This window comes from Oncorhynchus nerka, linkage group LG16 (genome assembly GCF_034236695.1).
Source record: "Oncorhynchus nerka isolate Pitt River linkage group LG16, Oner_Uvic_2.0, whole genome shotgun sequence".
Taxonomy (NCBI): Eukaryota; Metazoa; Chordata; class Actinopteri; order Salmoniformes; family Salmonidae; genus Oncorhynchus; species Oncorhynchus nerka.
In genome coordinates, this window is record NC_088411.1 from 12,018,036 (window position 1) to 12,042,006 (window position 23,971).

The following is a 23,971-nucleotide window of genomic DNA, read 5'->3' on the forward strand; positions in this document are numbered from 1 at the left end:
ATGATTGAAAGATCGCTTGTGCCTGTCAATGCAGGCCTACAATAATTATACTCTAAAGCGCTCTGCATAGATTAGGCGGACACTGATCCAATTCTGATCGGATTCTGATCGGATTCGCCTAATTGTTTGTGATTTTTTTTATACTAAACATTTTTTTTTACTTGTCCAGTCGGACAACTTAAATCTACATTCTTCATAACCAATTTTTTTGGGGGGGAAAGCAGACAAGCATTAATGTCGAGCCCTGTAAAGTCCAACCCAACTGAGTATGTATAAGTAACAATAAATGCTATATTGGTGCCAGATAACACAGTGTTCCTAAGCATGTTCATTATCTTGGGAAAAGTTTTGGCCAGAAAGTAAAGTAAAGTTGCAATTGTAGCTTGTTGGGGCTGGAGGGAATAAGCATCCTGCCAGTTCCCACTTTGAAACAGAACTTCACAAAAACAACAATCTATTTATCTGCGTACAGATAGTGTTGAAGCAAGTTTTTTTTGGGGGGGGGGTAAACAATAAGGTGTTATGCTTGACTTCTTCGTCTGAGACGATTTCAAATGTGTACATGGGCCAATTTCTTTTTCTGACCTTGAGTGATTCTTATTGGAAGAGGTTAGATAAAATATTATATATAAGTCGGCATGTCATCCTTTCTCACAGGGTAGACATGGTAACCTTACTAAGGGAGGTCGGAAGCCTCTAGAAGAAGTCTGATCTTTTGGGTCTGAGTGGGTAGAGGGTGGTGCTGAATGGCCTTACTAGAGGGCACTGTTTGAGAATTGAGAGAAAGCAATCAGTGGCCCTTTGGCTTGGGGAGTCGTAAGAGGGTGGGAGGGCCTAGACCTCTGGCCTTGAGACCACCACTCTCTGGTTCTCTGAGGCCTGGAGTCTGTCTGGGTGCTCTGGTCCGGGGGAAGGCGGGCAGGGCAGGGCCCAGAAAGGAGGCAGATGACTGGGGTGTGGAACTGTAGCAGGGTTGACCTCTGGAAGTAGGTGGGAGCAGACTCAGCCTGAACTGTGGAGCTATGTTGCCCGGCCTGAGACCACCCCTACCCTGGATTCCTCTCACCACCCTGGGGAATCCTGCCATGGACATCTGGGTGGTGGTGGTTGTGGGGCCTTCATGTGGCCTCTTAGGGATGGAGGCTTTCTTCAGAGAGCCGGGGGACTGCGAGAGACAAGGTGGAGGGATCCTTTTGGCTGAGTCCAGCCTGAGTCTTGATCCAGGGTGGGGAGGAGAACATGTCTGGCCCTCCGGACCCTCGGAGTCACTGATCTTCAGCTGGGTGCTGAGCAAGAGGCTAAGTTCTTCTGAGCCAGGGAAACAGCCAGCAGGAAGGGTGGAAGCAGGGCTAGGGCAAGCCAGGCCAGAGCGGGAGCTGTGCTGGGCCCTGCTGGCCAGACTGTCCCCCCAGCCACAACCAGGGTTAGAGGAGTCCAGCTCACTGGGGGCCAGCTCACTGGGGGCCTCGGTGTGGGCTGAGTTTGTTAATCTTTCCTGGGAGTGGGGTTGGTGCACCCTGTTGGGCCATGGCCTGGAAGGCTGTAGTATTTGAGGCTGGGGGAGGAGAGAAACATACGTTAAGCATCTAAAACGGTATATAAACAAAACTATAGCTAGAACCATTGTACTCCATCATAACAAAAATAATCAACTCTAAATCATTTCTGTTCTTTGGCTTTTGAAACAAATATTTTGTACAGTCTATTATGCCTAAGCAATGTTTTTCCCAAAACAGCAGTGTCAGTCTCTTGACAGTTGCACAACAAGCCCACAATTCCCACGAGGCTGTACAGTGTGTACCGTAACGCCTCTCCCTTTTCTTACGAAGGTAGAGAAAGAAACAAACTGCGCCGCATTCAACACATGAAACGCCGTCGGAGATGGCGCTTTTGATTCCGGGGATTCTTTGGAGTCTGCAGCCAGGCTTGTCACAGTGCTGCTGCGTGCTCCAGTACAGTAGTCGCAGTCTCTCTGCACTTATTAGCCATGATGTACCGATGCAGAGGCTGGGTAGGAGAGGTCACCATCAAAAGAGCCCTCCTCCTGCCTGCAGACTCGCTCGCTCGCCTGACTACATGTTGCTTCCTCCGATGACAAATAAGGCAGACATAGGATGGCAGTAGCTCTCCCGGGCCGTGTCTGGCCACCAGTCGCCAGCGTACCAAGGTGCCCTGGCATGCCGCCATGCCAGCACATCCTTAATTAGTGAAAAGGTTAGCGTGCACGCCGGGGCATCAGGGGACTACTTCAGCCCGCTCATGCTTTTTGGATGGGGAAGATGGCGGCTGCCCAGGCCTCATACACACCTACCTGTCAGTCAAACAGAGAGAGAGAGAAGCAGTAGACAGGCTAGCTGACTCGAAGGGAATTATTCTGTCAGTCTGTTTGGAGGTTGGGAGTTGGAGGCTGGCCAGGGCAAGAGGAAGTTGTGTATTCATCACAGCTGAAAACACAACAACAAATCCCCATGGAGAGGAAAGGTGAGGACTTACCTGCCATTTTTGGGGCGTTTATCGGCATGGCCAATTAATTAAGGCCGATTTCAAGTGTTCATATTACCTGTTACGGGAGTGCAGCAAGAAGCTTAGGTAAGTTGCTAGCGAGCATTAAACTTATAAAAAAAAAAATCTTAACATAATCACTAATTAATTACACGTGGTTGATGATATTACTAGTTAACTAGCTTGTGCTGCGTTGCAAGCAATCACAGCCTACTTCACCAAAAGGGTGATGATTTAACAAAAGCACATTAGCTTTAAAAAAAAGCACCATCGTTGCACCAATGCCTTTCTTAAACTCAATACACAAGTATTTAAAAAAAAAACTGCAATACAGTGAGGGAAAAAAGTATTTGATCCCCTGTTGATTTTGTACCACTATTTGCCCACTGACAAAGAAATGATCCGTCTATAATTTTAATGGTAGGTTTATTTCAACAGTGAGAGACAGAATAACAAAAGAATCCAGAAAAATGCATGTCAAAAATTGTATAAATTGATTTGCATTTTAATGAGGGAAATAAGTATTTGACCCCTCTGCAAAACATGACTTAGTACTTTGGTGGCAAAATCCTTGTTGGCAATCAGAGGTCAGACGTTTCTTGTAGTTGGCCACCAGGTTTGCACACATCTCAGGAGGGATTTTGTCCCACTCCTCTTTGCAGATCTTCTCCAAGTCATTGAGGTTTCGAGGCTGACATTTGGCAACTCGAACCTTCAGCTCCCTCCACAGATTTTCTATGGGATTAAATATTAAGGTCAGGAGACTGGCTAGGCCACTCCAGGACCTTAATGTGCTTCTTCTTGAGCCACTCCTTTGTTGCCTTGGCCATGTGTTTTGGGTCATTGTCATGTTGGAATACCCATCCACGACCCATTTTCAATGCCCTGGCTGAGGGAAGGAGGTTCTCACCCAAGATTTGACGATACATGGCCCCGTCCATTGTCCCTTTGATGCAGTGAAGTTGTCCTGTCCCCTTAGCAGAAAAACACCCTCAAAGCATAATGTTTCCACCTCCATGTTTGACGGTGGGGATGGTGTTCCTGGGGTCATAGGCAGCATTCCTCCTCCTCCAAACACGGCGAGTTCAGTTGATGCCAAAGAGATCCATTTTGGTCTCATCAGACCACAACACTTTCATCCAGTTGTCCTTTGAATCATTTAGCTGTTCATTGGCAAACTTCAGAAGGGCATGTATGTGCTTTCTTGAGCAGGGGGACCCTGCGGGCGCTGCAGGATTTCAGCCCTTCACAGGGTAGTGTGTTACCAATTGTTTTCTTGGTGACTATGGTCCCAGCTGCCTTGAGATCATTGACAAAATCCTCCCGTGTAGTTCTGGGCTGATTCCTCACCGTTCTCATGATCATTGCAACTCCACGAGGTGAGATCTTGCATGGAGCCCCAGGCCGAGGGAGATTGACAGTTTTTGTGTTTCTTCCATTTGCGAATAATCACACCAACTTTTGTCACCTTCTCACCAAGCTGCTTGGCAATGGTCTTGTAGCCCATTCCAGCCTTGTGTAGGTCTACAATCTTGTCCCTGAAATCCTTGGAGAGCTCTTTGGTCTTGGCCATGGTGGAGAGTTTGGAATCTGATTGATTGCTTCTGTGGACAGGTGTCTTTTATACAGGTAACAAACTGAGATTAGGAGCACTCTCTTTAAGAGTGTGCTCCTAATCTCAGCTCGTTACCTGTATAAAAGACACCTGGGAGCCAGAAATCTTTCTGATTGAGAGGGGGTCTAATACTTATTTCCCTCATTAAAATGCAAATCAATTTATAACATTTTTGACATGCATTTTTCTGGATTTTTTTGTTGTTATTCTGTCTCTCACTGTTCAAATAAACCTACCATTAAAATTATAGACTGATCATTTCTTTGTCAGTGGGCAAACGTACAAAATCAGCAGGGGGTCAAATACTTTTTCCCTCAACTGTATTTAGTTAAACAAAATGCATGTTAGCAGGCAATATTAACTAGGAAATTGTGTCACTTCTCTTTTGCGTTCAGGGCAAGCAGAGTCAGGGTATATGCAGCAGTTTGGGCCGCCTGGCTCGTTGCAAACTGTATGAAGACCATTTCTTCCAAACAAAGACCGTAATTAAATTTGCCCGAATTTTACATAATTATCACATAACATTGAAGGTTGTGCAACGTAACAGCAATATTTAGATTTAGGGCTGCCACCAGTTGGATAAAATATGGAACGGTTTCATATTTCACTGAAAGAAACAACATTTTGTTTCTAAATGATAGGTCATTAATATGGTCAAATCCAGAAACTAAGGCTCATATTTCTGTGTGTTTATTATATAATAATTAAGTATATGATTTGATATTTGATAGAGCAGTCTGAGCGGTGGTAGGCAGCAGCAGGCTCATAAGCATTCATTCAAACTTGACTGTGTTTGCCAGCAGCTCTTCGCAATGCTTGAAGCACAGCTCTGTTTATGACTTCAAGCCTATCAACTCCTGAGATTTTGCATTTTTTAAACCAAATTGAACAGGTTTCCTTATTTATTTGAGACTAAATTGATTTTTATTTATGTACTATATTAAGTTAAAATAAGTTAATTCAGTATTGTTGTAATTGTCATTATTACAAATATTAAAAAATAATAATAATAAAAAGAAAAAGATGATTAATCGGTATCAGCTTTTTTGGGTCCGGTATCGGTGTTGAAAAATCATAATCGGTCGACCTCGAATACGAACATAATTGAAGGAGTGAATAGAAGGAAGCCTGAACGTAATGAAAATATTTCAAAACATGCATCCTGTTTGCAACAAAGCACTAAAGTAATACTGACAAAATGTTCCTGAATAAAAAGGGTTGTTTGGGACAAATCAAATGCAACACATTACTGAGTACCATACCATACATCATTTCAAGCATAGTGGTGGCTGCATCATGTTATGGGTATGCTTGTAATCATTAAGGAGTGGGGAGTTAATGGATCTAAGCACTGGCAAAAACCTGGTTCAGTCTGCTTTCCACCAGACACTGGGAGATTAATTCGCCTTTCAGCAGGACATTAACCTAGAACACAAGGCCAAATCTACACTGGAGTTGCTTACCAAGAAGGCAGTGAATGTTCCTGAGTGGCTGAGTTACAGTTTTGACTTAAATCAGCTTGAAAATCTATGGCAAGACTTGAAAGTGGTTGTCTAGCATTGATCAACAACTAGTTTCACAGAGCTTGAAGAAAAAAAAGGGGCAAATATTGTAAAATCCAGGTGTGGGAAGCTCTTAGAGACTTACCCAGAAAGACTCACAGCTGTAATCACTGCCAAATGTGATTCTAACATGTATTGACTCAGGTGTGTGAATACTTATGTAAATTACACTGAACAAAATATAGAACGCAACATGCAAAGTTTTGGTTCCATGTTTGATGAAATAAAAGGTCCCAGAAATGTTCCATATGCACATTTGTCCTTTGTCAAGATAATCCATCCACCTGACAGGTGTGGCATATCAAGAAGCTGATTAAACAGTGTGATCATTACACAGGTGCACCTTATGTTGGTTACAATAAAAGGCCACTAAAATGGGCAATTTTGTCACAACAAAATTACACCGATGTCTCAAGTCCTGAGGGAGCTTGCAATTGGCATGCTGACTGCAGGAATGTTCACCAGAGCGATTGCCAGATAATTTAATGTTAATTTCTCTACCATAAGCCGCCTCCAACTTATTTTTTGAGATTTTGGCAGTACGGACAATCGGCCAAACAACAACTGCAGAGCACGTGTATGGCGTCGTGTGGGCCAGCGGTTTGCTTATGTCAACGTTGTGAAAAGAGTGCCACAAGCTACGGACAACGAACACATTTGCCTTTCATCTATGACAATTTGAATGCACAGAGATACCATGATGAGATCCTGAGGCCCATTGTCGTGATAATGCACGGCCCCATGTCACAATCTGTACACACTTCCTGGAAGTGTCCCATTTCTTCCACAGCCTGCATACTCACCAGACATGTCACCAATTGAGCATGTTTGGAATGTTCTGGGTCGACGTGTATGACTGAGTGTTCCAGTTCACGACAATATCCAGAAACTTCGCACAGCCATTGAAGAGTTGGACATTATAGTCAACAGCCTGATCAACTCTATGCGAAGGAGATGTGTCACGCTGCAGGATGCGAAGGAGATGTGTCACGCTGCAGGATCCGAAGGATATGTCACACTGCATGAGGGAAATAGTGGTCTGATCCACACGTCTAACTTTCTTTTTTTAAAGGTATCTGTGACCAACAGATGCATATCTGTATTTCCAGTCATGTGAAAACCATAGATTAGGGCCTAATAAATGTATTTCAATGGACTTTTTCCCGTATATCAACTAAGTGAGTAAAATCTTTGTAATTGTTGCATTTATATTTTTGTTACGTGTAAATATCTGTATTTAATTTTCAATAAATGTGCAAACATTTCTAAACATTTTCTTATGGGGTATTGTGTGTAGATGGGTGAAAGAAACAACAATTCAGTAAATTTTGAATTCTGGCTATAACAACAAAATGTGGAAAAAGTCAAGGGGTATGAATACTTTCTGAAGGCACTGTAAATGCAGTTATTCTTTTGATCCGTTGCACAGTGATCTGTGTACATAAATATTCACATGTATAGCTTTGAGCTTCGACATCTCAGCAGATCAGACGCCTCAAAGTTTAGCCTTACCAGTCCTCAACTTATTACCACGATTCATTGACTATGGAGATGAATTCAGTAGTCCACACTGCCATCCGCTGGCCGCCGCTTTGTACTACACCACCTTGCCCATTTTGTATTTAAATAATTTAGCAGACAATTTTATCCAGAGTGATTTACAGGAGAAATTGAGATTAAGTGCCTTGCTCAAGGGCACAGAGATTCGCAACGGGATTTGAACCGGCGACATTTCTGTTACTGACTCAACACTCTTAAAATGTGAAGGCTAACTGCCACTGGACCTAGCCCATCCTCTGGCACTGTGCTTAGAATCATTTACACACCACATTCCCCCATATGTTATGTATTGGGCCGATCTCTGCTTTGATGGTCCTGGGGCTATTTCAACAGGAAAAACATTTTCCCCTAGAGTCCAGATAGTCAGGGACAGCAGGGCCAGGTTAAGTCAGCAGGGTCCCTGGCCCCTTTAGCAGTCTGCAGACTGACTGAAGGGGGGATCTGTCCCCTGGAACGAGGCTTCATAAATAATGGATGACAACTCAAGGGGATTAGGGAGTGGCAGCTAACGACAGGTGACACAGCTTTCTTGAGCTCATCGCAGCAATGGAGAGAAGGGGAGCCTGGTTTATAAAGCCCAGCAGGTGTTTCAAGGAGGGAATCACCTTGCCTTCCCCTCAAAGCCAGAGAAGGACACAAGTGCATGCGTGGGTGGGTGGGGGGATGGATAGTACCGCTCTACTGCCAAACCAGAGCTTTCCACTCATCCACTCCCACCGTCTCGCTCTCTGCATTCATCACCTCGCCACCCGATCACTGAGGTTGCAAATACTGCTCAGCTCCGCTAATTTTATTTTAATTCTTGCACGTCTGAATTGACTCCAAACACATTCGAATAATGACAATGGATACCCACAAGCAATTTCCAACGAGCACACAGGATTTCAATACTAATTACAATTATAATAAAAAGGAGAGGGGGAAAATACACTTTCAGACCATAATGGAGTCTGACGGATGATGAGACATGGGGGAAAGAATATACGTTTGTGGATCAGTTCCATCTATCAACTTCCCATGCATTCACCACAAAAATAACATATGGAACCATGCAAAGAATTTTATTGCCAATTAAGGCCATAGAGATATGTTCAATTAATTTGTTTATGCGGACAAGTTCTTGCCTGGTTTAGATCGTATCTGGTCGCAAATATATCAGTTTGTCTCTGTGGATGGTTTGTCCTCTGACAAGTTTCGGTGTTCCTCAAGGTTGCATTTTAGGACCACTATTGTTTTCAATATTATGCTAGCTTTTGATGAGGTCATTTGGAAACACAATGTCAACTTTCACTGCTGTGCAGATGACACACAACTGTACATTTCGATGAAACATGGCGTTTCAGACACATGGATGGCGGCACATTTTATTATTATATTCGGACAAAAGAGATCTGCTGTTTGATCTGACAATCTCGTTGGTTGTTGTCTTATTTTTTTTTTTAAATAAACCCTGAAGGATCTCATTGTTAACTCTGCACCCTGATCTCGCTTTTGATGAACACATCACAAATATTTCAAGAGTAGCTTTTTCCCCCATCTTTATAACATTGCAAAAAAAAAAAACTAAAAATGACTCACCCATGATTTTCTCACTTCACGATTAGACAACTGCAATGCTCTACTTTCCGGCTACCCGGACAAAGCACTAAATAAACTTCAGTTAGTGCTAAATACAGATGCTAGAATATTGATTAGAACTGCCCAAAAGGTATCCTATTACTCCAGTGCTAGCCTTGGCATCCTGTTAAGGCAAGGGCTGATTAAGGTTTTACTCAGTCTCAACCTTGAAGTTTTTACTGAAGACTCATCTCTTCAGTAGGTCCTTTGATTGAGTGTATTCTAGCCCAGGGGTGCGAAGGTGAACGGCAAGGCACTGGAGTGATGAACCACCCTTGCAGTCTTTGCCTGCCCTGCTCCCCTCTCTCCACTGGGATTCTCTGCCTCTGACACTACTACGGGGGCTGAGTCACTGGCTTGCTGGTGCTCTCCCATGCCTTCCCTAGGCAGGATACATTACATCTTGCCAGGCTTTATTCGCTACATTCCACTTAAGTGGGCTGAGTCACTGATGTTATCTTCCTATATGGTCTTGCACCCCCATCGGGCTCGTGTGGTGGGGGAGATCTTAATGGGCTATACTCCGCCTTTTCTCAGGGTAGTAAGTTAGTGGTCTGTTGATATCCCTCTAGTGGTGTGGGGGCTGTGCTCTGGAAAAATGGGTGGGGTTATATCCTGCCTGGTTGGCCCTGTCTGGTGTATTTCGCCTGTCTTATCTGGTGTCCTGTGTGATTTTAAGTATGCTCCCTCTCTTCCCTTCCAGTGAACTTGAGCCCTAGGACAATGCCTCAGGACTACCTGGCCTCAAGGCACCTGGCTGTCCCCATCCCCAGTCCATCTGGTCGTGTTGCTGATCCAGTTTCTGCTGTTCTGCCTGTGGCTATGGAACCCTGACCTTTCACCGGACCTGCTGTTGAGAGAGTCTCACACACACACACACACACACACATACACACACACCACCTGCTGTCTCGACCGCTGAATGATCGGCCATCAAAGCTGGGACCGAGAGACTGAAAAACAGCTTCTATCTCAAGGCCATCAAACTGTTAAACAGCCACCACTAACATTGAGTGGCTGCTGCCAACACACTGACTCAACTCCAGCCACTTTAATAATGAGAATTGATGGGAAATTATGTAAAATATATCACTAGCCACTTTAAACAATGCTACCTAATATAATGTTTACATACCCTACATTATTCATCTCATATGTATACGTATATACTGTACTCTATATCATCTACTGCATCCTTATGTAATACATGTATCACTAGCCACTTTAACTATGCCACTTTGTTTACATACTCATCTCATATGTATATACTGTACTCGATACCATCTACTGTATCTTGCCTATGCTGCTCTGTACCATCACTCATTCATATATCTTTATGTACATATTCTTTATCCCCTTACACTGTGTATAAGACAGTAGTTTTGGAATTGTTAGTTAGATTACTTGTTGGTTATTACTGCATTGTCGGAACTAGAAGCACAAGCATTTCGCTACACTCGCATTAACATCTGCTAACCATGTGTATGTGACAAATAAAATTTGATTTAATTTGAAAAGCCAACTGACATTTACTCCTGAGGTGCTGACCTGTTGCACCCTCTATAACCACAGATTATTATTTGACCCTGCTGGTCATCTATAAGCGGTTGAACATCTTGAAGAATGATCTAGCCTTAATGGCCATGTTCTGTTATAATCTCTAGGTTTCTTCCTAGGTTCCTGCCTTTCTGGGGAGTTTTTCCTAGCCACCGTGCTTCTACATCTGCATTGTTTGCTCTTTGGGGTTTATGGATGGGTTTCTGTGTAAGCACTTTGTGACATCTGCTGATGTAAAAAGGGCTTTATAAATACATTTGACTGATTGAGTCAAATCAGTTGCTGTAGGTAGTCTGCTTTTCTGACAAAAAAAGATGAACTAATCTGACTGGATTATAAATTGCTCTGGAAAGAAGCGGCTGCTAAATAACTACAAAGTAAATATAGAAAGGTGGTGGATGCAAAGCCAGACCTGTCGGGGGAGAGGTGGAGTGGCTCGGGGGGAAAAGAGGGAGAAAGGGAGAGAGAGCGCGTGAGAGAGAGAGAGCATAGGAGGAGGGTGAAGAATGTAGGAAGGAAGATGTGAATTGTTGTCAGAGTGCGGGCGATGCAGGGTGACCTGATAGAAACACAATGGGAAAGAAGCAGCCTGTCAAACACAGGTGAACTGTAAGGTCAAACTGCACCAGGGAGGGACAACAACACCAGACAAAGGATAGATACGGGCATCATCAGACCAGAACCAGGCATTCCTCATCATGCAGATGGGATAGATGGAGGGAACAGAGAAAAGGAAGGAGGGATGGTTTGGGAGAAATATGAAAGGGTACTGTACCACGCTGTATCGCTGATGTAATGCACAAGCTGTTCCACTCCTTGCCAAGGTCAGTGTGGGAGAGGCAGAGGGAGAGAAACAACAAGGAAGAAGGGAGAGAAATAGGAGGAGAGTGATTTAGGTTAGGTTGATGGAGGAGTCCAGAATGGACGAGGGTCATCAGTCCATTCTTCATTAATTGATTGATCACACACGGGTATGTTTTACTACACAAAGAGACTGATGCATGTTTGGTACATGTGTACCATACACACACACAAGCATGTTCATTAAGAAATAGACGTGTTCTGTGCCGTTCAATGACACACTAATCTCTCGTGGACAGAGGCAGGTATTGTAGCATCATTTAACAGACTGTGGGATATGAAGACTATATGAAGACTAACAAGGAACTTTGTCACTGATCATTTGGGCAAAATCACAATTTCGGCAGGGGTGTTTGTATCTTTCAAAGTTCGGAGGGGTGAGTTGACATTTGGCCCATGCTTTGGCTGAGAGTTTACTTTAAGGGGAGGTGGAGACTTCGTTAGTCTCGTTTCTCATACATCTCCACCCCCAGAACCTAATCAAGCATCTGACTCAATTACCCCAGATTTTAGTTCTGTGTTTCCGAGACTAATGACACACTGACAGCCTTCAATTACTCACAGCGCAAACACCTGGAACACTCACACTACCATGCATAGAACACACACAGTCACCGGCAGTTATCCTCTTCAGTTACTCCCTCTAGTTCCCAGTTGCTCCTAAAAAGAGCTATGGCATCACTCAACCAATGGAGGGTGAAGAAAATTCATTAAAAAATGAGTTCAATTACAGAGGGAACTATTCACTCATTAGCAGATGTGCGTGGAATGTCGCTCGACTGAAATGTGTGGGATCAAAGCGGCGCCGCTCTTTCGAGCGTGACGGAGAGAACTGCTGATTCGGGGCAGGGATGAAGAGAGGGATGAGGGGATGGAGGGGAGGGAGAGAAACAAAGGCTGGGGAAGTTGTGGGCCTGAGGTGAGGGATACGGCCCCATAGTCCTTGTCGACAGGCGTCTAACCAAGTCCCACAGATGGAGATCAAAGGGCAAAAAGGAATGAATTAACGGAGAGTTTTTCATCTCTCGCTCTCCATTTTGTCGTCATTTTCTCTCTTCTACGGAATCTGTCCATCTTTTTGGTCTTAACCCATTTCTCAGCATATTGTAGGCGTCACTGTGCTTTGACTGCATTTAAAAAGAGACTAGTGAGGAGACTGGAGCACTTAGACTTTTCAGAGAGTTCTTACAATGAAAACGCCATGGCTACACAATAACAGTGGGTGCTAGAGAGATTACTACCAAGGCAGATTGTGGGTCTCAAGTCTGCTCTACAGGTCAAGTATCGGACTGGAAGAGCCTTTCGACATGTCAGCCAAGAAAAGTGGGTTGCGATGCCGACATGTAGCGAGCAACAGAGAAAACAAATCCGTGACCAACTGAGGCAGCAAAAAGAGAGCTAACTGGAGAGGATAGAAAATGATAACTAGAAGGGAGAAAGAGAATTTGCACTTGCTTGATTGTCTGGGTGTAGCCAGTCAGCATTATGCTCTAAGACTCTAGGGACTGAAGCAGGGTGGCAGGGTAATGGCATGGGGACACAGATGCAAGGCTCTATAGGGTATGGGTGGTGAGGGGTAGGGATGGGGGGCACTGTTAGGGACTCACTCTGTCTGCTGTGGTGGGGCATGCATGCCCGCAGGGTCCCCTGGTGAGAGCGCTGCCAGGGAGAGAGGAAAGGAGCAGGCAGAACACCCTGTGCAGAGAGAAGACAAACACCAGAGGAAATAACACACACCAGAGAACAGAGAAATAGACAGATCGAACCCAGCCATCCCTCCGTGGAGTCGGTAAGTGAGTGATTGGTCTCCAGTCACACACAGGGATGGCATCTTAAGAGGAACAGAGGTGTCCTGGCATCTAAGGATCATGGATTGGTGTGTGTGTGTGTGTGTGTGTGTGTGTGCGCAAGTGTGTCAGTAAAGACCTACAGTGTCTTCAGAAAGGTATTTATGCCCTTTGGCTTATTCCATTGTTGTCTTACAGCCTGAATTCAAAATGGATTAATAATTAAATGTACAAATACCCTATAACATGACAAAGTAAAAAACATATATTGAAAATGAAATATACACTGAACAAAAATAAAACGCAACATACAACGAGATTTTACTGCGTTACAGTTCATATAAGGAAATCAGTAAATTAGGCCCTAATCTATGGATTTGCATCGGTTGGTAACACATACCTTTAATAAAAAATATGTACAAGAAAAAGTAGGGGTGTGGATCAGAAAACCAGTCAGTATCTGGTATGACCACCATTTGCCTCATGTAGCACGATAAATCTCCTTCGCGTAGAGTTGATCAGGCTGTTGATTGTGGCCTGTGGAGTTTTGTCCCATTCCTCTTCAATGGCTGTGTGAAGTTGCTGGATATTGGAGGAAACTGGAACACGCAGCCGTACACGTTGATTCAGAGCATTCCAAACATGCTCAATGGTTGACCTGCAGTCAGGTCAAGCCCCTGGTGAGGACGACGAGCACGCAGATGAACTTTCACTTAAGTTTTCTGACAGTTTGTGCAGAAATTCTTTGGTTGTGCAAACTCTGTTTCATCAGCTGTCCGAGTGGCTGGTCTCAGACGATCCCGCAGCAGGTGAAGAAGCCGGATGTGGAGGTCCTGGGCTGGCGTGGTTACACATGGTCTGTGGATGTGGAGGTCCTGGGCTGGCGTGGTTACACATGGTCTGTGGATGTGGAGGTCCTGGGCTGGCGTGGTTACACATGGTCTGTGGATGTGGAGGTCCTGGGCTGGCGTGGTTACACATGGTCTGTGGATGTGGAGGTCCTGGGCTGGCGTGGTTACACATGGTCTGTGGATGTGGAGGTCCTGGGCTGGCGTGGTTACACATGGTCTGTGGATGTGGAGGTCCTGGGCTGGCGTGGTTACACATGGTCTGTGGATGTGGAGGTCCTGGGCTGGCGTGGTTACACATGGTCTGCGGTTGTGAGGCTGGTTGGACATACTGCCAAATTCTCTAAAACGACATTGGAGTGGTTTATGGTAGAGAAATTAACATTCAATTTTCTGGCAACAGCTCTGGTGGATATTCCTGCAGTCAGCATGCCAATTGCACGCTCCCTCAAAACTTGAGACATCTGTGGCTTTGTGTTGTATGGCAAAACTACACATTTTAGAGTGGCCTTTTGTCCCAAGCACAAGGTGCACCTGTGTAATGATCATGCTGTTTAAATCAGCCACACCTGTCAAGTGGATGGATTATCTTGGCATCAGAGAAATGCTCACTAACAGGGATGTAAACTACATTTTTTCACAACATTATTGAGAAATACGCTTTTTGTGATTATGGAACATTTCTGGGATATTTTATTTCAGCTCATGAAACAAACACTTTACATGTTGCGTTTATATTTGATTTCAGTATAGAAATCTAATTTGCACAAGTATTCACACCCCTGAGTCAATACTTTGTATAAGCCCCTTTGGCGGCGATTACAGCTTTGAGTCGTCTTGGGTATGTCTGTATCAGCTTTGCACATCTGAATTGGGGATATTCTCCTTTCCTCCACGCAGATTTTCTCAAGCTCTATTAAGGTAGATGGGGAGCAGCGGTGAATAGCAGTCTTTCCACAGATTTTTAAAAATGGAATTCAAGTCTGGGCTTTGGCTGGGTCACTCAAGGTCGTTCACATTCTTGTTCTGAAGCCATTCCAGCATTGCTTTGACTGAATGCTAGGGGTCATTGTCCTGTTGGAACGCAAATCTTTGCCCCAGTTTAAGGTAATTTGCACTCAAGCACATTCTCAATGATTTGCCTTCATTTGGCTCCATTCATTGTTCCCTCTTATCCTTACCAGTCTCCCAGTCCCTGCTGCTGCAAAGCATCCCCTATAGCATGCTGCTACCACCACCATGCTTCACGGTAGGGATGGTGTTACACGGGGGATGAGCTGTGCATTGTTTTCTCAAAACATAGCGCTTTGCATTCAGAATCTTTTGCCTTTATGCTCTCTAGAGTCCTTCACATGCCTTTTTTTCTTCTTCACATGCCTTTTTTTCTTCTTCACATGCCTTTTTTTCTTCTTCACATGCCTTTTTTTCTTCTTCACATGCCTTTTTTTCTTCTTCACATGCCTTTTTTTCTTCACATGCCTTTTTTTCTTCTTCACATGCCTTTTTTTCTTCTTCACATGCCTTTTTTCTTCTTCACATGCCTTTTTTTCTTCTTCACATGCCTTTTTTTCTTCTTCACATGCCTTTTTTTCTTCTTCACATGCCTTTTTTCTTCTTCACATGCCTTTTTTTCTTCTTCACATGCCTTTTTTCTTCTTCACATGCCTTTTTTCTTCTTCACATGCTGTCATGTGCCTTTTTCTCAGGAGTGGCATCCATCTGGCATTTCCTATAAAGCCCAGATTTGTGAAGTGCTGTAGAGACGGTTGTCCTTCTGGCAAGTTCTCCCATCTCAGCATAGGAACTCTGTAGTTCTGTCAGAGTGATCATTGGGTTCTTGGTCACCTCCCGGACCAAGGTCCTTCTTGCCCGGTAGCTCCAGTTCCTTGGACTTCATGGTCTAGTTTCTGCTCTGACATGCACTGTCAACTGTGGGAACTTCTATTGACAGGTGTTTCTTTCTAAAATCATGTTCAAATAACTGAATGTCCCACAGGTGGACTACCATCAAGTTGTATTGACAAGGGTGATCAAAGGTAATTAGATGCACCTGAGCTCAATTTGGAGCATATTAGCAGAGGTGTGTGAATACTTAGGTAAATGACATTTCTGTATTTCACTCTGTCATTACGGGGTAGTGTGTAGATGGGTGGGAAAATATATATTTAATACATTTTGAATTTAGGCTGTAACAACAACATGTGGAATAAGTCAAGGGGTATGAATAATTCCTGAAGGCGCTGTAGCTTAGAGCACCATACTCTCAAAACACAGGACACTCAGACATGAGGACCAGGGAGGCTGGGGGGGATTAGTTGACATAGACATTTCTCCAGCGCCTCAAACTGAGAAAATATGCTGGGATGGGGTGTAGCCACCAGCCTATTCCCCCATTGCTACACCCACACTAATGTGACGCCACTCATCTCTCAGTCCATCCCCAGACAGGGTGCCTGCGATGTCTCCCTGTACAATACAATCACACTCACCCTCCACCGGTTCAGACACACCTGCCAGGGAGTGATTTGACATGGGGGAGGAAGATGAGAAATGTAGACTAGGGTCACCTCTAAACTCATAGCTACCTGACATGACAGTGATAGGTACTGTTATTGAAGCTGCAAGAGGCTCAGTGAGAGGGGATTGGTTGGGTGTTGAGTTTACCTTTGCTTTGGGGGGGGGGATGCGTTATTTGTGAACTGACACTACAGATCAATTGTGCTCATTATGGTTGATGCCAGTTTCTCTGCAGTCTGGATAGACAGCATAATTTCTCGAGCTCAATACAATGTCGCCTCTCTCAACCCTCCCCCTCTTTCGTCACTCTTTCTCTCTAACACACCATCAGTATTTCTCCAAGACACTGTTGCCTGTTCCATTTATCAGTATCGATTAGTAGGACTATGACTAATCCGCTAGGGATCGGTTTTTCTTAGAGAGAAAAAACCTTATTGCTTTAAAAACCGTTACCATGGTAAACCGGTGTAGCTGTGACAATGAGGAACATTTTCCCTTGCGTTTCTGAATACATACAGCCTGATAGGCAGTATACCGACTTGACTTTGTGACATCACACACACCGCAAAGACAATCTTGTCATTTCCATTGGTCCATCAAGCCTGTCACGCGGGGATGCGGGAGAGACAGTTTCACAGAGGGAACCAAAGACACATTGGATAGCCACCGTTTTACGGGCTCCTGGCCAATTCCGTTATATTGTGTGTTTATTTGCGCCGATCTGAACTTTTCTGTACATAATGTTTATGCCGTTGTTTCTTGTAATGAAAAGACCTTCTGGATTTCAGAACAGCGATCACTAACCTCGATTTGAATGAAGATTGCTACTGACACGCATCTAGTACCGGGTTGGACCCCCCTTTGCCTACAGAACAGACTGAATTCTTTGGGGCATGGAAACATTGCTCAATTGGTATCAAGGGACCTAAAGTGTGTCAGGAAAACATTACCCACACCATTACACCACCACCAGCAGCATATACCATTGCCACCAGGCAGAATGGGGCCATGGACTAATGCTGCTCACGGCAAATCCTGACTCTGCCATCATCATGACACAACAGGATCCGGATTCGTCGGACCAGGCAATGTTTTTCCAGGACTCAATTGTACAGGTTTGGTGATCATCTGCCCACTTGAGTCGCTTTCTTCTTTTTAGTTGATAGGAATGGAACCCGGTGTGGTCGTCTGCTGCAATAGCCCATCCGTGACGAGGGCCGACGAGTTGTGCATTCCGAGATACTGTTCTGCAAAACACTGTTGTACTGCGCCATTATTTGTCTGTTTGTGGCCCGCCTGTTACCCTGAACGAGTCATGCCATTCTCATCAACATCAACAGTCCGGACTGCCACGGACTGGATGTTTTTTGTTTGTCGCGCCATTCCCCGTAAACCCTAGACACTTGTGTGAAAAGCCCAGGAGGCCGGCCATTTCTGAGAGACTGGAACCGGTGCGCCTGGCACAGGATGATCATACCACACACTCAATCGCTTAAGTTTTCCCATTCTAACATTCAATCGAACAGTAACTGAATACCTTAATGCCTGTCCAATCAAAAACGACGCACCAAGTGGACGGCAATTTTAATGCAGGAAAACTGAAATATGTCTTACCAAATTTCTTCAAGCATGTCACCTGTGCAGCTAGAGGCAAAACAACTCTAGATCACCTATACTCCACACACACACAGAGACAGATATAAAGCTCTCCCTCAATCGCCATTTGGCAAATCTGACCATAACTCTATCCTCTGGATTCCTGCTTAAAAGCAAAAACTCAAACAGGAAGTACCCAATACGGAAGTGGTGGTAGGCCTGACCACCGACGACAATCAGAGATCTGGCAGTGGGGTGCCAGGACAACAACCTCTCCCTCAACATTAGCAAGACAAAAAGGAGCTGATCGTGGACTACAGGAAACGGAGGGCCGAGCACACCCCCATTCACATCGACAGGGCTGCGGTGGGGCGGTTTGAGAACTTCAAGTTCCTCGGTATCCACATCACTAAGGATCTATCATGGTCCACACACAACAACACAGTCGTCAAGCGGGAACAACACCTCTTCCCCTTAAGTGGACTGAAAAGATTTGGCATGGGCCCTCAGATGGCATGGGCCCTCAGATCCTCCAAAAAGTTCTACAGCTGCAACATTGAGAGCATCTTGACTGGCTGCATCACCACTTGGTATGGCAACTGCTTGGCATCCGACCGCAAGGCGCTACAGAGGGTAGTGCTTCACTGAGGCCGAGGTCCCTGTCAGCCAGGACCTCTATACCAGGCAGTGTCAGCGGATGACCCTAAAAAAGTCTGGAACCAATAGGACCATGAACAGCTTCTACCCCCTAGCCATAATTCTGCTAAATAGTCCTATTTGGTAAACTATCTTCATTGACTCTTCACGTACACTGCTGCTACGGTCTATCCTGATGCCTCGTCACTGTATTCCTAGTTATATGTACTTATCTAACTCAATTTCCTCGTACCCCTGCACATCGACTCGCTACTGGTAACCCATGTATATAGCCAAGTTCTTAGTCTGTATTTATAATTATTTGTATTATTACGTGTTATTACCATTTTATCTCTCTCTACATTGTTGGGAAGGGCCCGCATTTCACTGTTAGTCTACACCGGTTGTCTACAAAGCATGTGACAAATACAATTAGATGGATTTGAGCTAGAAATACTATGATTGGAGTTCAGCACTAAGAGACAGCATGGTGTGAGGAATCCCGTGCCTTTGAGACAGAGATACTCTCAAGCCACTGTCATTATGCCTCTGTCGGCTTGCTTGATTGATTGTTTGTTTGTGTGCTGACGCTCATACGCTACACTTTCCTTATCTCGAGACAGCGGGGAGAATATTGTCACCGTTTCCCTCATAACTGAAAAATGAAATGTCAGGGCTATCACGTTTCCCCTTCAAACAAAACTGCAGCGGTTAGATACAAAGGAGAAACAATTAAAGACGACGGGAAAGGCTTTCATTTCGGTGGCACCTGACTTATCCGTTTGCTGATGGGCACTTGTGTGTCTGAACATCTGAACGCTGGCGAATTCAAATTAGAGTGGCGTAAGGTATGTGTCTTGGTGAACGCCACCACAGCCTCGCCCGTCCACTTATCTCCTCTTGCACCCCGGAAACGCATGTTTCCTGCCCTAGTCCCAGCAACAAAGCCCACCCCCCGTCCCCTCCATCACCCCACTCCCTGCACAACTTGTCCATTACCTTCTTCAGGTGAAGTACAAACCCAAGCTGTAAATCTGAACCGAACCAATTTTCCTACAGTTTCCCATCCACACCTTACTCCAAAACCGCAAAGCAGGCGGGTGAATGAATCCAAATCATGGCGGGATACAAAAGTGACCAGAAGTGCACCGCCACCGGGTGTGGGTGTCTATGACTGCGCACCATGCCTCCCACCTCATGGCGCCTCTCACCGGTATATGCTGATATGCTGGTGTCCTTTGGCAAGGTGTAAAAATGAGACCCCTGTGCTGCGTTACTGGAGCGCATATTTCAAGCGGAGCCGCCTTTTTTAAATCTAAAGCTGCTTAACCCAACAAGCCTGTCCATCACGGGGCGGCTAGCGGCGTGAAAAAGCGATTTCCATGTTATTGACGGTGCTACTTTGTTCTGCGCTGGGCTTGGAGGTGCCCTTGGTTTATTTGGGCCAGGCAAACTAAAGGGCAGCCAACCCCCTGGATATGCATTTATTGTTTGTCATTAGTGATAGTCCTGTGATTTATGCTGCCCAGGGAGGGCTGAGGCCCTGTTTCATCAGAGAACACAGAAAGATAGCAGTAGTGTACCAGACAGGCAGGCCACTACGCAGCCAAACACACTGGCAGCCTGCTTAGGAGACAGGAGCAAGGGGGGGCCCATGGGCCCAGTCATCCCTCTAAACTGGCATTGTTCAGCCCACGCAACATCCTGCTTCAACAGGCCCCCAGGCTGCCTTACTGTTGGAACATGCTGTCTGTCCAAGTGGCAGAGGCCAGAGACTCCTGGCTGCTTGGCTTGACCAGAGCGCTGGCTGTCAGAGTAAAAATATGACACCTACCTAGCTAAGTCACTATTAGAGGTCCTCCGGCAGCTACAGTATAAAGTTATACAGTGCCTTCGGGAAAGTATTCAGACCCCTTGACTTTTTCCATATTTTGTTACATTACAGCCTTATTCTAAAATGTATTAAATAAAAATAAATCCTCAGCAAGCTACACACAATACCGCATAACGACAACGTAAAAACAGGTTTTGGGATTTTTATTCAGACCCTTTGCTATGATTGAGCTCAGCTGCATCCTGTTTCCATTGATCATCCTTGAGATGTTTCTACGACTTGATTGGAGTCTACTTGAGGTAAATTCAATTGATTGGACATGATTTGGAAAGGCGCACACCTGTCTATATAAAGGTCTCAGAGTTGACCGTGCATGTCAGAGCAAAAATCAAGCCATGAGGTCAAAGGAATTGTCCGTAGAGCTCCAAGACAGGATTATATTGAGGCACAGATCTGAGAAAGGGTACCGAAAAATGTCTGCAGCATTGTAGGTCAAAGAACACAGTGGCCTCCCTCATTCTTAAAAGGAAGAACCACCAAACTCTTACCAGAGCTGGCCGCCCTGCCAAACTGAGCAATCCCTAAAACACTTCTGTGAGCAGGCCTTTCTAATCGACCTGGCCCGGGTATCCTGGAAGGACATTGACCTCATCCCGTCAGTTGAGGATGCCTGGTCATTCTTTAAAAGTAACTTCCTCACCATTTTAGATAAGCATGCTCCGTTCAAAAAATGCAGAACTAAGAACAGATATAGCCCTTGGTTCACTCCAGACCTGACTGCCCTCGACCAGCACAAAAACATCCTGTGGCGGACTACAATAGCATCGAATAGTCCCCGCGATATGCAACTGTTCAGGGAAGTCAGGAACCAATACACGCAGTCAGTCAGGAAAGCTAAGGCCAGCTTCTTCAGGCAGAAGTTTGCATCCTGTAGCTCCAACTCCAAAAAGTTCTGGGACACTGTGAAGTCCATGGAGAACAAGAGCACCTCCTCCCAGCTGCCCATGGCACTGAGGCTAGGTAACACGGTCACCACCGATAAATCGATGATTATCGAAAACTTCAACAAGCATTTCTCAACGGCTGGCCATGCCTTCCGCCTGGCTACTCCAACCTCGGCCAACAGCTCCGCCCCCCCGCAGCTACTCGCCCAAGCCTCTCCAGGTTCTCCTTTACCCAAATCCAGATAGCAGATGTTCTGAAAGAGCTGCAAAACCTGGACCCGTACAAATCAGCTGGGCTTGACAATCTGGACCCTCTATTTCTGAAACTATCCGCCGCCATTGTCGCAACCCCTATTACCAGCCTGTTCAACCTCTCTTTCATATCGTCTGAGATCCCCAAGGATTGGAAAGCTGCCGCAGTCATCCCCCTCTTCAAAGGGGGAGACACCCTGGACCCAAACTGTTACAGACCTATATCCATCCTGCCCTGCCTATCTAAGGTCTTCGAAAGCCAAGTCAACAAACAGGTCACTGACCATCTCGAATCCCACCGTACCTTCTCCGCTGTGCAATCTGGTTTCCGAGCTGGTCACGGGTGCACCTCAGCCACGCTCAAGGTACTAAACGATATCATAACCACCATCGAAAAAAGACAGTACTGTGCAGCCGTCTTCATCGACCTTGCCAAGGCTTTCGACTCTGTCAATCACCATATTCTTATCGGCAGACTCAGTAGCCTCGGTTTTTAGGATGACTGCCTTGCCTGGTTCACCAATTACTTTGCAGACAGAGTTCAGTGTGTCAAATCGGAGGGCATGCTGTCCGGTCCTCTGGCAGTCTCTATGGGGGTGCCACAGGGTTCAATTCAATTCGACTCTTTTCTCTGTATATATCAATGATGTTGCTCTTGCTGCGGGCGATTCCCTGATCCACCTCTACGCAGACGACACCATTCTATATACTTCCGGCCCGTCCTTGGACACTGTGCTATCTAACCTCCAAACGAGCTTCAATGCCATTACAACACTCCTTCCGTGGCCTCCAACTGCTCTTAAACGCTAGTAAAACCAAATGCATGCTTTTCAACCGTTCGCTGCCTGCACCCGCACGCCTGACCAGCATCACCACCCTGGATGGTTCCGACCTTGAATATGTGGACATCTATACGTACCTAGGTGTCTGGCTAGACTGTAAACTCTCCTTCCAGACTCATATCAAACATCTCCAATCGAAAATCAAATCAAGAGTCGGCTTTCTATTCCGCAACAAAGCCTCCTTCACTCACACCGCCAAAAACTGACTATCCTAGTAAAACTGACTATCCTACCGATCCTCGACTTCGGCGATGTCATCTACAAAATTGCTTCCAACACTCTACTCAGCAAACTGGATGCAGTTTATCACAGTGCCATCCGTTTTGTCACTAAAGCACCTTATACCACCCACCACTGCGACTTGTATGCCCTAGTCGGCTGGCCCTCGCTACATATTTGTCGCCAGACGCACTGGCTCCAGGTCATCTACAAGTCCATGCTAGGTAAAGCTCCGCCTTATCTTAGTTCACTGGTCACGATGGCAACACCCATCCGTAGCACGCGCTCCAGCAGGTGTATCTCACTGATCATTCCTAAAGCCAACACCTCATTTGGCCGCCTTTCGTTCCAGTTCTCTGCTGCCTGTGACTGGAACGAATTGCAAAAATCGCTGAAGTTGGAGACTTTTATCTCCCTCACCAACTTCAAACATCTGCTATCTGAGCAGCTAACCGATCGCTGCAGCTGTACATAGTCTATCGGTAAATAGCCAATTTTTTACCCATTTTTACCTACCTCATCCCCATACTGTTTTTATTTATTTACTTTTCTGCTCTTTTGCACACCAATATCTCTACCTGACCATCTGATCATTTATCCCTCCAGTGTTAATCTGCAAAATTGTAATTATTCGCCTACCTCCTCATGCCTTTTGCACACAATGTATATCGACTCCCCTTTTTTTTCCTACTGTGTTATTGACTTGTTAAGTGTTTACTCCATGTGTAACTCTGTGTTGTCTGTTCACACTGCTATGCTTTATCTTGGCCAGGTCGCAGTTGCAAATGAGAACTTGTTCTCAACTAGCCTACCTGGTTAAATAAAGGTGAAAAAAAATGAAAAAAGGGCCTTGGTCAGGGAGGTGACCAAGAAGCCGATGGTCAATCTGACAGAGCTCCAGAGTTCCTCTGTGGAGATGGGAGAACCTTCCAGAAGGACATCCATTTCTGCAGCACCCCACCAATTAGGCCTTTATGGTAGAGTGGCCAGACGGAAGCCACTCTTCAGTGAAAGGCACATGACAGCCCGCTTGGAGTTTGTCAAAAGGCACCAAAAGACTCTCAGACCAAGAGAAACAAGTCTGATGAAACCAAAATGTAACTATTTGGCCTCAATGCCAAGCGTCACGTCTGGAGGAAACCTGGCATCATCCCTACGGTGAAGCATGGTGGTGGCAACATCATACTGTGGGGATGTTTTTCAGTGGCAGGGCCTGGGAATC

General features: G+C 45.3%; 1 protein-coding gene across 2 annotated transcripts in view; it reads right to left on the bottom strand.

Moving 5' to 3' along the window:
• Window positions 1–501: 501 nt before the first annotated feature.
• Window positions 502–23,971, bottom strand: part of LOC115144026 (serine-rich coiled-coil domain-containing protein 2-like) — a 93,929-nt gene continuing 70,459 nt past the window's right edge. The window contains exons 10-11 of one of the 2 annotated variants that reach the window (XM_029684637.2): window positions 12,882–12,969; window positions 1,358–1,555 (exon numbers count right to left, since the gene is read on the bottom strand). In XM_029684637.2, the coding sequence (XP_029540497.1) occupies window positions 1,455–1,555; window positions 12,882–12,969 (189 nt within the window). In that variant the 3' untranslated portion in view covers window positions 1,358–1,454. Of the gene's footprint in view, window positions 1,556–12,881; window positions 12,970–23,971 lie in introns of both variants that reach the window. The other variant, XM_029684633.2, reaches the window with a different exon arrangement.